This window comes from Sander vitreus, chromosome 22, assembly GCF_031162955.1.
Source record: "Sander vitreus isolate 19-12246 chromosome 22, sanVit1, whole genome shotgun sequence".
In the NCBI taxonomy this organism is placed as follows: Eukaryota; Metazoa; Chordata; class Actinopteri; order Perciformes; family Percidae; genus Sander; species Sander vitreus.
In genome coordinates, this window is record NC_135876.1 from 24,176,964 (window position 1) to 24,190,376 (window position 13,413).

The 13,413-nt window shown below is 43.1% G+C and overlaps 1 protein-coding gene across 13 annotated transcripts in view; it reads left to right on the plus strand.

Annotated features, from left to right (window-relative positions):
• The window catches only part of tnikb (TRAF2 and NCK interacting kinase b), an 86,279-nt gene that overhangs the window by 55,094 nt on the left and 17,772 nt on the right, over window positions 1–13,413 (plus strand). For 5 of the 13 annotated variants that reach the window (XM_078280810.1, XM_078280817.1, XM_078280816.1 and 2 more), the window contains 7 exons: window positions 40–146; window positions 1,662–1,777; window positions 2,512–2,603; window positions 2,732–2,755; window positions 7,788–7,969; window positions 8,524–8,638; window positions 12,709–12,865. In XM_078280810.1, the coding sequence (XP_078136936.1) occupies window positions 40–146; window positions 1,662–1,777; window positions 2,512–2,603; window positions 2,732–2,755; window positions 7,788–7,969; window positions 8,524–8,638; window positions 12,709–12,865 (793 nt within the window). The remainder of the gene's footprint in view (window positions 1–39; window positions 147–1,661; window positions 1,778–2,511; window positions 2,604–2,731; window positions 2,756–7,787; window positions 7,970–8,523; window positions 8,639–12,708; window positions 12,866–13,413) is intronic. The other 8 variants (XM_078280812.1, XM_078280820.1, XM_078280822.1 and 5 more) reach the window with 3 other exon arrangements.

Below are 13,413 nucleotides of genomic sequence, written 5' to 3' on the forward strand. Positions count from 1 at the left end.
GAGGTTCTGACGCAGACGGCTCTGCTGTGTGTTCCCCAGGTTCCTCAGAGGACGACATCCATCTCTCCCGCTTTGGTCAGGAAGCACTCTCCTGGAAATGGACCGGGCCTGGGGCCTCGGGCTGGAGCTCACCTCATACGGGCCAGGTACATACACAGCATCAAAGTATACGTAAAGTACTTCAATGCTCTTTATGCAGAATGAGCCATTTCAGAATCATATAAAGTATATTTCTGGATTACAGTTGTTGATGCATTAATGTGTAAGGCTGCGACTCACGATTGTGTTCATTGTTAATTAATCAGTGAATTATTTTCTGGATGAATGGATTAGTTGAGTCTCTAAAATGTCAGAAAATGGTGACGCAGACGGCTCTGCAGACGACGTCCTCAAATGTCTTGTTTAGTCCACAACTCAAAGATATTCAGTTTACTGTCACAGAGGAGAGAAGAAACTACAACATACAGTACAGAGTTTTTTTTGTGATTGTTGCGGGCAAAAATCCTTGATTATGTGGAACATTTTCCTAAAAAATGGGATGGAATGTGCGGGATATTTATGCAATTTTATGCGATGAAATTGCGGGAACTTAAAAAACCTGCGGTGTCATCGTGGCTTCATCGCGGGGTCTGCAGCTTTTAGATGATGTTCACGTCGCGTAATTACGTCACTTCATAACGTTCCCATGGCAACAGGGGTAAATGGCTGCTCTCTCTCTTTTCAACTTTCTGCTAAGATATGTGTGACTTTTTTGCAACGAAAATGCGGGGATTATGAAATCATGCAAGCCCCGCATATTTTGCACGGAAATCAGCAATTTATGCGGCAAAAGTGGCGTGTATTTGAAAAAAATGAGTTATGCGATCACATTATCACGTTTTTCTGGAAACACACACACACAAAGACACACACACACACACACAGACAGAGACACAGACACGCACACACACACACACACACACACACACAGAGACACACACACACACACACACACACACACACACACACACACACACACACACGCACACACACAGACAGAGACACACACACACAAACACACAGACAGACACAGAGACACACACACACAGAGACACACACACACAGAGACACACACACACACACACAGAGACACACACACGGAGACAGACACACACACACAGACACACACACACACACACACACGGAGGGACTGAACATATTCACATTTAACAAGCTGACATCAGAAGTTTTTTTTACTTTTTTCATAAAAAATGACTCAAACAGATTAATCAATTATCAAAATATGGTAGTTGGCGATTATTTTAATAGTTGACAACTAATTGATTAATCTTTGCAGCTCTATTAATGTGTTGATCACAGCTCATTTGAATGACTTTATATACTATATAATATACTTTTCTATAGTTGCTGATAATAATACATCATCATTTATTTTATGACTATATTTTGTATTCTTAACCTGAATCGGCAAAGTAACTAAAGATATTAGAAAGCAGAAAATGGAAATCCTAAAGTACAAGAACCTTAAAATTGTACTTAAGCACGGTGCTTACAATCCAGGTAAACACGCGCACGCACACACAGATCTGTGGAGACGCAGGTGTGATGATTTCAACAGTTTCCCGCATGAATGAGACAGCGCTGTGTTTGTGTTGCCGTAGCAACCCTGACCTGCGGAGGACCGACATCTCCATGGAGACGCCCCTAAAGAGGACGAGCAGCGGCAGCTCCTCAAGCTCCAGCACCCCCAGCTCCCAGGGAGGCTCCAATGAACGAGGTACACACACACACACACACACACACACATTTTCTACTTCTATTCTTGTGAGGGCCCTCCTTCATGTAATGCTGTCTTAGTTCCTCGCCATTACTTTGCATTTATTTAGGGAATAAGAAGGGACTTACAATAAAGCAATACAACCTCCATAGCAACAAGCTCGATGTCGTTAGAAAGTTTCCAAAGTTGTACCTTATTTTCCTCCAAATGTTATCACTTTCCCAAAATTCTTCACTGTCCACAAACGCCAAATAAAGTCCACACTTTCAAAAAAATGTCCTTAGTTTCCAAATAATTTCCTCACTGTCACAGCTGGAAACTGAGTGCATTATTTGAATATTGAGGTCATTTGCATCCTCAATATACAAATAACGCTTTCAGTTTCCAGCTGGAGCTCAGGTGGTAGAGCGGCCGTCTACCAAAAGGAAGGTCGGTGGTTCGACCCCTAGCCCAAAAGAAAAAGAATTGCTTCGGATGCTGCGCCATCGGTGTGTTAGTGTGTGTGAATGTTTATCTGATTAGCAGGTGACATCTTGTATGGCTGCCTCAGCCACCAATGTATGAATGTGTGTGAATGGAGCCTTTACTGTGTAAAAGTGCTATATAAATGCAGTCTATTTATTTTGTAAAAAAGTCCACACTTTCCAAAACTTCTTTGTGTTTGAAAAATATTCTCAGTCCTCACTGTGTGTGTGTGTGTGTGTGTGTGTGTGTGTGTGTGTGTGTGTGTTCAGGTAATTCAGCTGCTAAGACTGAAGGCTCGACACTGTCTTCCCACGAGACCAAAGATGACGGCAGAGAGGTGACACGACCCAGCAGGCCTGCAGTGAGTAGACACGCACACACACACACACACACACACACACATATATACACACACACACTCACTCTGACTCTTCTCTCTGAACTAACCACGCTGCTGTTCATGTTCACTCTCTTCCTCACATCCTTCAGAGCTATAAGAAAGCTGTAGACGAGGTTAGTGACATTTCTCCTCCTTCACCCCTCTCTCTGTTCCTCTATCGGTCTCACCCCGTCTCCCCCACCGCTCAGTGAAATCTCTCTCTCCTCCCCTTTTCACTCACCTGTCCATTCACTGTGTTCCTACTGCAGAAGTCTTATATTCGAGTGGACTTGTGACCACAATAATCTGGATGGGGAAAGCCCCTAGCACTAGTTAGCTAGCTAGCTAGCTAGCTAGCTAGCTTGGTTGGCAAGGCGCAACCGAACGCTGAGCAAGACATTTTTAGGAGACCAAAATGTTTCGAATGTTTCAGCAAACTGTAGTGAAAACACACAGTGAGAGGGTCAAAGTTTGAGATGAAAACACGGACAACACCCAAATACAACTTCAGGTCTATTTAGTTGTCCACAGTGTTAGCATGGTTAGCATTGCTAAGCCTCTGTCCTGATCGACAGGGCCTAAAGCATCTCCTGCTTAATCGTCTGTTTTAAAATAAATGGGACCATAATTTACAAAATGAACATCATGGTGTGTTGAAGAAGACTTGAAACTAGCGATTGAGACCATAAACTCATTATGAAAATGTTTACTGAGGTAATAAATCAAGTGAGAAGTTGGCTAATTTTCTTACAGACTTCTATAGAAACGGTCTTCTTTTTGGAAATTAGTGAGAATGCAGGTTTGCAGTCCTGGAAGTTGCTGCTTAGTAAAAACCCACTTTCACCCATTCATCCCCTCTTCTCTCTGATTAGATGTTAGATGATGGTCTCTGTTGTATCAGGAAAGACATGTCTTCCTCTCATATCCACTTTACTTCCTGTTATCACTTCAGACATCTCTGCTCTCATGTTTCACTTCCAGTCACTCACTCTCTCTCTCTCTCTCTCTCTCTCTCTCTCTCTCTCTTTCTTTCCTTTCTCCCATTTTATCTCTTCCCTCTCTCTCATCAGGAGGAGTTGGTAAGATAACCCCTCACACATTGACCCCCCCTCCCCACACACACACACACACTTCCTGTCACTTAACCTCTCACATGCACAACCCCTTTTTGCTGCAGAGGCTGATTTTGAAGTCCCCTGAACTTTAACCTTTAACCTTCCTGCACTGATGGCGTCTGTACTCTGACTCTCTTCTCCCCGCACTGTCCTGCTGCTCGCTGCCATCTCCACTGTGGACATTCAGTAATGTGCCTGAAATGTAATCTCACTAACAGCCTGTGCCACATATAGTCAAACTAGGGCTGGGTACTGAATTCAATACTTTTTAGGCACAGATTTAGGTTGGCATTTAGGTTCACAATACATTTTGGCCCAAATACTTTTTGTCACTTTTCACAATGTTTTTTTTTCGACATTTCTGATGCTTTTTCCAAACGTTTTTGGCATTTTCTTCGACATTTTTGTCAACCAAACTATAAGTGATAAGCCTATATGAAACGTGCAATAATACAGTCAAAGATATTTTCCCATGACATAAAAGGAATAAACTGTCTGGCCCTTGATGTGATTCTCATTTTCTAGTGAGGCCCTTAGGGAAGCTGAGTTTGACACCCCTGCTCTAAAGTATCGAGTATTGAAAAATGCCTCGTCATTCAATACCTAAGGAGTAATGCTGCGTTCCAGACACAATTTTTAGCTCGTAAGTTACGACTTCAAGTCACGACTTGGTAGCGTTTCAGGCAAAGTCACAACTAACCCTTCTAGTTAGCGTTAGCTAGTGGCTACTTAACGTTGACGTTAGCTAGCGCTAGTTGATACTAGAGATTTCTAGTGACAACATATTTTGGGCTTCATTTAATAAACATAACCTGTAGTAGTACACAATCGTCTGTGTATTGTTTTGATTACAATGTGCGGAATGACTTTACGTTGCCTATTTATTTCTATTTCTCACATTAATCACCGGCGTCTGTACAGCATCAACAGGGGTCGCCATTGTTGTTTATGTGTGTGTGACGTCAAAAACTGTAACTGGGAGTACAACGATCTGGTACGAGTTCACGAGTAGTAAGTTACGGGGTTGACTGCCGTTCCAGGGCACTTTCACAGGAAGAAGGTTGTGAAAACACGAGTTAAGGAAGCCTGGAACGCAGCATAACTCTAATCAGCGTCAGTGAGCCAATCAGCACGCAGCATGCTTCTACCAAGATCTAATAATGTTTGTGATTGGTTGTCGTAGAGACACGCAGGAAAAACTCAACGTTACGCAGAGACGGGGCTCACGTAGTAGGAGCTGTAAAATAAATAAAAAGATTTGTGCCGTGATGTGTTATGTTGTAATTTCTCTTTGTTAAAATAGATATTGGGGGGAAAAAAAGTATCGTTTAGGAACCAGTATCGAGAACACGCTATTGGTCCCCGTACAGACCAAATTACGGGGTGTGGACTGGTAGCTGGAGAGATGCCAGTTCACCTCCTGGACACTGCCTAGGTGCTCTTGAGCAGCTACTCAGGGTGCACTCGCAGCCCACTCACCCTCACATTACTCCATTTGTGCATGAATAGGACATGAGCATGTGTGTGTATTTCAGGCCTGTGTGTGGTGTGTTCCAACAAACAGTGTAAATTGTAATTTCCCCACTGGGGATCAATAAAAAGTATAAATTATTATCATTATTGGTATTGGTACCCAGCCCTAAGTAAAACCCTCTTTTATCTCTCTCTTCTGCTTGCTTTTTTTTTTTTTTTTAAACTGCATAAACTCTGACCAGGTCCAAAATAAGCACCATCTACCAGCCAAATCCTGGTAAAATATGCAAATGGCTGGTAGATTTTGCTTCACTCACCAGCCAAAGAAACAATGGTAAACTATTGATTGGCTGAAAATTTGAACATTCACTAGCCATTTGGCTGGTGGACGAAAAATGTAATGTTGGACTCTTGCACCCGTCGCAGCGCAAAGCCCGACGCAAGTGTCTTTGGTAGTTTAAGGCCGACACAGTTGTCAGTTTCCCGTCCAGCGCCCTCGTCGTTTAAATAGCAAATGCACCTGAGCCCATCTGTGGCCCATGGGCGTGCTGGTCTTACAGGGAGGTGTGTTCAGGTGCATTCTGGGCGTGCTGGTCTTACAGGGAGGTGTGTTCAGGTGCATTCTGGGCGTGCTGGTTTAACAGGGAGGTGTGTTCAGGTACATTCTGGGCGTATTGCTATCTTGAGGCAGTGGGAAGTGATCGTGCCGTTGACCAACAAAAACCTGGTCTAAAGTCAATAACGCATCATTTCATTGTTATTTTAACAGAGCATTAGTAAAATGCTCCTAGGCTCGTGCATAGCACGCACACTATGCTTGTTACACACACAGGGACGCACAGCAGCACACACACATGCAGAAGATTACAAATAAAAATATTACGGTGCAAATCCTCCATCATAATAGCAATGCTCCAAGGTCCAAATGCGCCTGGCTTTTAAAGGGAATGGGAGATGATCTCTGATTGGTTTATTGCATGTTACGCCCAAAACACACCTCTGATTAATGAAGACACTAAGTACAACCCTTTTGAACCACGTGCCCGGTGCATGGACACTTTTTTTTCTGCCGTCAAACTAGCAAAAGTGGATTTGGACACGCCCTAAACACACCTGGGCCAGGCGCTTCACGCCGTGCTCTTAGATCGTTAAAATAGGGCCCTGATTCTGACACTGAAATGATTTCAGGGTAAAACAAAGGAACCGGGAGAAGTGAGAACATTACTCCTGCTGCTCGCTGCCCTCTCCACTGTGGACACTCAGTAATGTGGCTGACATGTTACTTACAGTTTGTGCCACATATAGTAAAACCCTCTTTTATTTCCCTCTCCTGCGTGTTTTAAAAAAAAGCTGCAATACATTGAAATGATTTCAGGGTAAAACAAAGGAACCGGGAGAAGGGAGCACATTCCTTCTGCTGCTTTTTAACATTTACGCCGGCTTCCAGCTGGTTATAAATAGTACATTTTGTAAGTTCTGCTGTGAGTTAATAAATCACTTCACAGATTGGAGCCAAAATACATTTGTGATGTGTGTGCTTGAAGTTGCATTCAGCTTCACACAGATGGAAACACTTCATGATGACCTCATGGACCCTAGCTTCAGCTGTTTTGAACCTAAAATGGAAAAAAAAAACTTTGTGGAAACTTTTTTTGATTCATTATTTCTTCAACGAAACGTTTCTCTCCGTTATTAAAGTAGGGCCACCTGTGGTAATAATAATAAAACATTAGAGGCAGCTTATTGCTACACTGTAACTGCACTGAAAATGTTTTTCTGGTCTCTTACATTTCTATTCATTTCTTTTACTCAGATTTTGCTCATTTTGACACATAACAGTTATATAATTAAATTAGACATACTATAGATCACGTGTCAAACTCGAGGTGCCAAACCCGACCCCTCGCAGATTTCGACCAGCCCGCCTATTAATTTAGGTTCACGATAATGTTTGGCCCCATCCTAGTTGTGCGCCAAACCAAAAAGATGGGAAACTGTTTTTCAAACTCCAATTACGCAACACTCAGAGCAGAATATGGCAGATGAACCAACTTTGAGACTCAGAAATCCCCCCAGAAGCAGAGAGCTTTCATATGTAGACTGTGAAACAGGTTGCTTTATTTGCTCAACTCTGTGATGGCTAAGGAACCTTTTGCTGACTTTTCTGGGCTCTATGTCGACCCAAGGTTCGAAAAAGTCAAAACGAGCGACAAAAAAAGCAACAAAATGTTGCAAAAACCGACAGGTGTATTAAGACAACTTGACATTAAACAGGATGACGTTATGTCAACTTGTCATGCCCAAGACAACTTCTGGTAATGTCACTTTGATTAATGTCAAGTTGTCATAATCAAGACAACCTAAACAATGTCAACTTGTCATGACAAAAACCGAATGACAGAAGTCATGAATGTTCATGACGTGTTTATAACATTTATGACACGTTCATGACATGACACTGTCATAGTTATGACAGTGTCATGTCACCATTATGTCGATACCTTCAAGTAAAGTGTTACTGAAATCGGTTCACTTTGCTGACTTGCTGTCGTGGATGTTTTTTTTCCCCGTCCTCCAGGACCTGACGGCTCTGGCCAAAGAGCTACGGGAGCTGCGTCAGGGGGAGGAAACCAGCCGCCCGCCCGTCAAAGTGACGGACTACTCCTCGTCCAGTGAGGACTCCCACAGCAGCGAGGACGAGGAGGGAGAGGGCGGGGCTAACGACGGGACAGTGGCTGTCAGCGATATACCGCGCATTATGTGAGTATACTTCTATTTTTATTAAAGGGATGCTATGTGGATATTCAACCCACTTTGCATCATAATAATGTTGGTAGTAAGTGTAAATGTTAAACCTCCCTCCATCTTACCATCGAGGCCTACAGAATAGAGCTGTAATGGGGCCTTAAAAGTTCGGCCCGACAAGTACATTTAGATTGACAGCTTTTTAAAAGCCCGAACCCGTTTACACCCCAACATTGTTCAAATGTGCTCACACACACACAGCTTTTTTGTCTTTTGTCTAGAATGAGTCATTTATACATGTTTTAACATCATTTATTCATGACTAACGGAGGCTATAGGCCACTTGGAAGTTGGAACAAAGAAATAAAATAAGTCCTCCAGAGGCCAGCCTCCGTTTTCTCCTCCTCAGCATCCATTTTCACGCTAATCGAAACGCATCACCTGACCGCTTTCCGGGGCCCAAAAGAACGTTTTTCCCACAGACTCACATGGCCAAAGAGAGCTCTGTAAGTCTGTCAGCAGAGAAGCATATTAAAAAGAATACTGAGTAACAATGTTGACTCTTTCAGGCCTGCAGCGAGTCAAAGTACCAACGAGTCCTTCGGCATGATGGGAGGTCACGACGACGGCCACGACGACTCGTTTGGAAACAGCTCCCAGGACAGCACCCTGATGATGCGTGAGGTGAGCCGCCTCTCAGTCCTGACCTTTGACCTGTAGCCTCGCTGACTCTACACAATCTAACACTCGGCGCTCATGAGCTCATTCAGCGGCTCTGCATGCCTCGCTGTTTCCTGGTTTTGTTCTGGTCTTTGAGTGTAATAACACACGCTGGGCGGGGAGGCTGTGTGTGTGTGTGTGTGTGTGTGTGTGTGTGTGTGTGTGTGTGTGTGTGTAGGGTTTGCACGCATATTCCCCAGATGATTTTTAAAAAATAAACTAAAAATCAGCCACTCAGCTTCACCTATTCAATCTAAACTCTACATTATGTCTCAATACATTTTCACTTTTATCTTGATAAAACAGGTATTTTGTATCATACATTACGTTATCGATTGGTGCAAAATAAGCCACATGAAGGCAACATGTAAGGAATGTGTAACTCTACACACAGATCTCTTTTTACACGTTTCACGGTCCTAGGAATGATACCACGTGGCCATTTTGGCCTTTCAAAAAGGCAACAAATTCCTTGCCATATCTCTGATTGTGTTTATGCTAGAGCTTCTGAAACTTGGTATAACATCAATCAAATACTCTTTCACATGGTTCCAACGGCCATGGAAAAGTCAGATTTGGAAGATTTTGGAAGAATTACAAAAACAATTCCAGGCTCCTTGTTCTCAATTAACATATACATAAAGTTTGATGAATGGCAATTATTGATTTATTTTGTAGTAGATTTGTGTGTGTGTGTGTGTGTGTGTGTGTGTGTGTGTGTGTGTGTGTGTGTGCGTCTGTCTGTGTGTCTGTCTATGTGTCTCTCTGTGTGTGTGTGTGTGTGTGTGTGTGTGTGTGTGTCTCTGTGTCTGTGAATCATGATGTCCGTTTATTGTCATGAAAGGTTAAGAAACCCAGCAAATATTCACATTTGAGAAGACAGAAACAGAGAAGTTGTGACAATTCTTGCCAATTAGTTTTCTAACATTGATTTATAAATGAACAGAATACCCATCTCAGCTCTGTGTGCGTTCATGTGTTAAATTCTGGTTTTTTCCGGGGTCTAAGTGGAAGATTTCGGATCTGTCTTTGCTTGAGAAGCTTTTCCACCCAAACAGAAAAAAATATGCACAAGTGAAAACCCTGAATACATTTAGGAAATGAACAGAAAACATTGACTTTATTCAGCTTTAATCCAAAAGACAACAGCAGCCTGCCTGTGTGTGCTGTGTGTTGTGTGATAACATGTATGAAGCAGCACTGTGCTGGGTTCAGTGCCCACCCGTCCTTCTAAAAACAAACGCACCCAAACCCTCCGCCGGGTTCCTCCCTCCATCCCCTGACCTGTCAGTCACAGCCTCGCTGCACAGTAGCCCGCCCCCTCTCTCTCTCTTTCCAGAAACAACGGAGGCGGAGCTCTGCCGCCAGCAACGGTTTCCCCGGCAACACTAATCTGTTCGCCGGCAACGCCAATCTCCCTGATTTGGTGCAGCAAAGCCCCTCCCCCCTGGTCTCCCCTGGCGACGCCTCTGGGGCCCAAGTAGGTGGAGCAGCACCCAACTGTCGGCCCCTCCCCAAATCCCCCCCCTCTCACTGATCCTGACAGACCAGCACCCTGTCACCCTGTTCACCCTGTTCACCCCGTCACACCCCACCTGCCCTCAAACCAACTGCTCCTTTATCAGGGTGGGAAATTACCGGCATCCACCCAACAAACAGCTCGATGGTGTTTTAAGCCCCCAACGTTGACTTCAAGGCACCTAACCCTAACCCTAACCCTAACCTCTCTCCAGTGGTTCTTTTAACCTGCTTAAAGGTTTTTAAGTGTTTTATTCACACCAGTGGTCCCCTTGTGCCCATGCCCCTCGTTTTAACCCAAACCTAACCCTAACCATTGCCTAATCCTAGTGCCTTCCAGGCGGTGCCTGGAAGACGACGTTGGGGGCTTAAAACACCAAACACCCAACAAACACCAGTTTGTAAAAACGTAGTTTATTTAGTGTGTTTGGGTTGAAGTGGTGCAGAAAGAATAAAAGCTGCTAATAAGTCATATATTAACCCTTGTGTTGTCTTCGTGTCGACCCTAAAGTTATTGACCTTCTGGGTCAAAACTGAAAATTAACTTTTTCCGATGTGTTTGTCGCTTTTTGATTCTATTCACTGTCACTTTTTCAACGCTTTTTAAAAAAAAATTCATGGTCAATAAACCTTTAAATGACATTATACCTCATTTTTTTGTTTAAAAAAGGCAGAAATTATGAATTATCTTGACCAATAGTTAAGATCAGAGGATGTTCCAACCGTGATCATTAGTTTGCGTGCGCTTTTTGAGCGTTAACATAAAAACAGCATTGAATTAAAGTCCACAAATTCCATTTCAATGCATAATTTTCAAGGAAGACGTAACGTGATCAAATCTAACGTGGTTGGCTGCCGAAAAAAAGTGTATTGTGGAAACACTTTTACTAAACGACGCACCCTACAAAACATCAAATTAGGGCTGCGCTGAATCTAGATTTTTGGGGTTATGTACCGAATCCACTGGTTAAGATTCTGCCGAATCCGAAACCAAAGCCTACTCCCATCCTCAGTCCATTAACACAGTGAACACGTTCATGAAGTAAACAACGTCTGCAACCTCTAAAAATAGTTAAATGTAACAACTTAATGTTGAATCAGACGCTCTTTTCACATCGTAGGAAAGCACATCGCCATCGCCAGACGAGTGACAATGTTGTTTGGCAAATTTTCGCTAACCAGTGTGTGATGAAGGCATGTTGGGGGGGGTGAAATTAGAAAGCTAACGTTAGCTTACGAGCAGCAGCTGGCCGTTCGGTCGCTCCGCTCCCACCATAGGGAGACTAATTTACCAAGAAAAAAGCTGACAGCCCGGGAGAGGCACTGTCTGGTTAACACCAGTTTTTAGCTGTGACTGTCCTTCCTTTGCCGTACCTGAAGTTGCTGCATTCTGGCTGCTGTCTGTAGATTCCTTCATCACAACTCGTATTCTTCCAGATGTTTCATACCAGATGTTGTAACAGCGGTGATGTTGTGTATTGTTTAGGGTCCTCGCCACCACCAGACTAATCAGACTTGAATGTCCTTCTTTTGACTGAAAGTACTGCCAAACAACACTTTTTCTTTCTGCTCACCAGTTCCATTTCCACTTCCTCACAGTCTACTGCATTGAACGCTCCACCTACGTAAACACCTTCCCGTAATCAACGGCGCCGTCATCACGTCGACCAGCGGAGCGCGCGTAGAAACCGAACCCTGTCAAAAAGCCCAATATTCGGCCCGAATCCTGGATTCGGTGCATCCCTACATTAAATATAATGATGACCAATCGGAAATGATCACAAATACCTTCAAATTGTTTATTCAGTTCGACCAAATTATTGTATAAAATGAGTTTATAATGACATTTAAAAAAAGAAACCCATGTGCATTTGAGAAGCATAACCACAAAATGTTTGCTATTTGTTTTCAATCAGCTTTAAACCCAGTCGACATGTCATTCTGCTGCTTCACTCGGGTTCATCTTATTTTTTTACCTCTTTGCACCACAGAGGTAAAAAAGGAAATGAGAGTCTAAGCATGAAAATAAAAAATGACAGCATGTGGCACTTTTAATTTCCTGCCCTGTATTTAGATCTTTGGCTCCAGCGTTTTTGCCCACAGATGGATTCCTTCCCTCCCTCGCTCCGCTCGTTTTCTCCCCCTCTTTCTCCCCCCTGCCTCTCTCAGTTTTCCAGCGTCTGATCCAGAAAGTGTCCTCCACCCTGAGCACATGATGCAGGTAGCTGACAAAATAAAAGAAACACTGACAATTAAGTAAAAGTGGAAGAAACGCAGTATGAAGCCAAAAAGGTTTTTCATTATCGTGACACAAGAAAGGGAAAAAAAACAAAACAAACAAACAGAAAGTTGTTGAAACCTTTTGAAGATGTTTCCGTGGCTCACCGTGATTAAAAAGCCTTCACTGAACAATTTTAACACTTTTATTTCAACAGTTACCTGCGTCATTCAATTTGCCCCAAAACTAACAAACAGTCAGATAAACGTGTGACTGACTGTGTTTCTGTGATCTGCAGTACGGGATGGGCAGCAGCGGAGGCTCCAAGTCTTCCTTCACACCGTTCGTAGATCCGAGGGTGTACGGGACCTCCCCGACTGACGACGACGATAACATCTCTGCCTCAGGTACAATTCCTCACCGGGTTGGACCTGGAACCATAGACATAACTAAAGGTATAGTAAGTGATGTTAATCCAATATATATTTTTTGTCAAATTCAGTGAATACAGTCACCTAGCTCTCTATTTTGTGTGTGAGCTGGAAAAAAAATCCAGTGTTAATACACAGCTCTGGCTGTGTAAATGGAAAACAAACAGAAAGGAGTGCACGAGCCACAAAACACTGTTCCAGCCAATCAGCAACAGGCGGTGACAGTTGATGGGAGGGGGGGAGGGGAGGAGGCAGCATATGAATGTGAAGCCGGCCAGTAGTTATGTGGTTGTATTTGTTTGGCAGTTGAGTTCAAATATCAACAATCTTTGTGCAGAATCACTTACTGCACCTTTTCACGGGGGATAGGGGGGTTACAAACCCCACAATAATGAAAACTGGCCAGTGCAAACTAATTTGAACTAATGTACCTAAGAAAAGTTATAAAAAAAACAAATAATATATAAAATAATACATGTACGCAAACTCCCTCTAGTGGTACGCGGATGGAATCGCTGATATATTTTGAAGAAATGAAATAAATTAATTTAAAAACATAATACTTTAGAAAC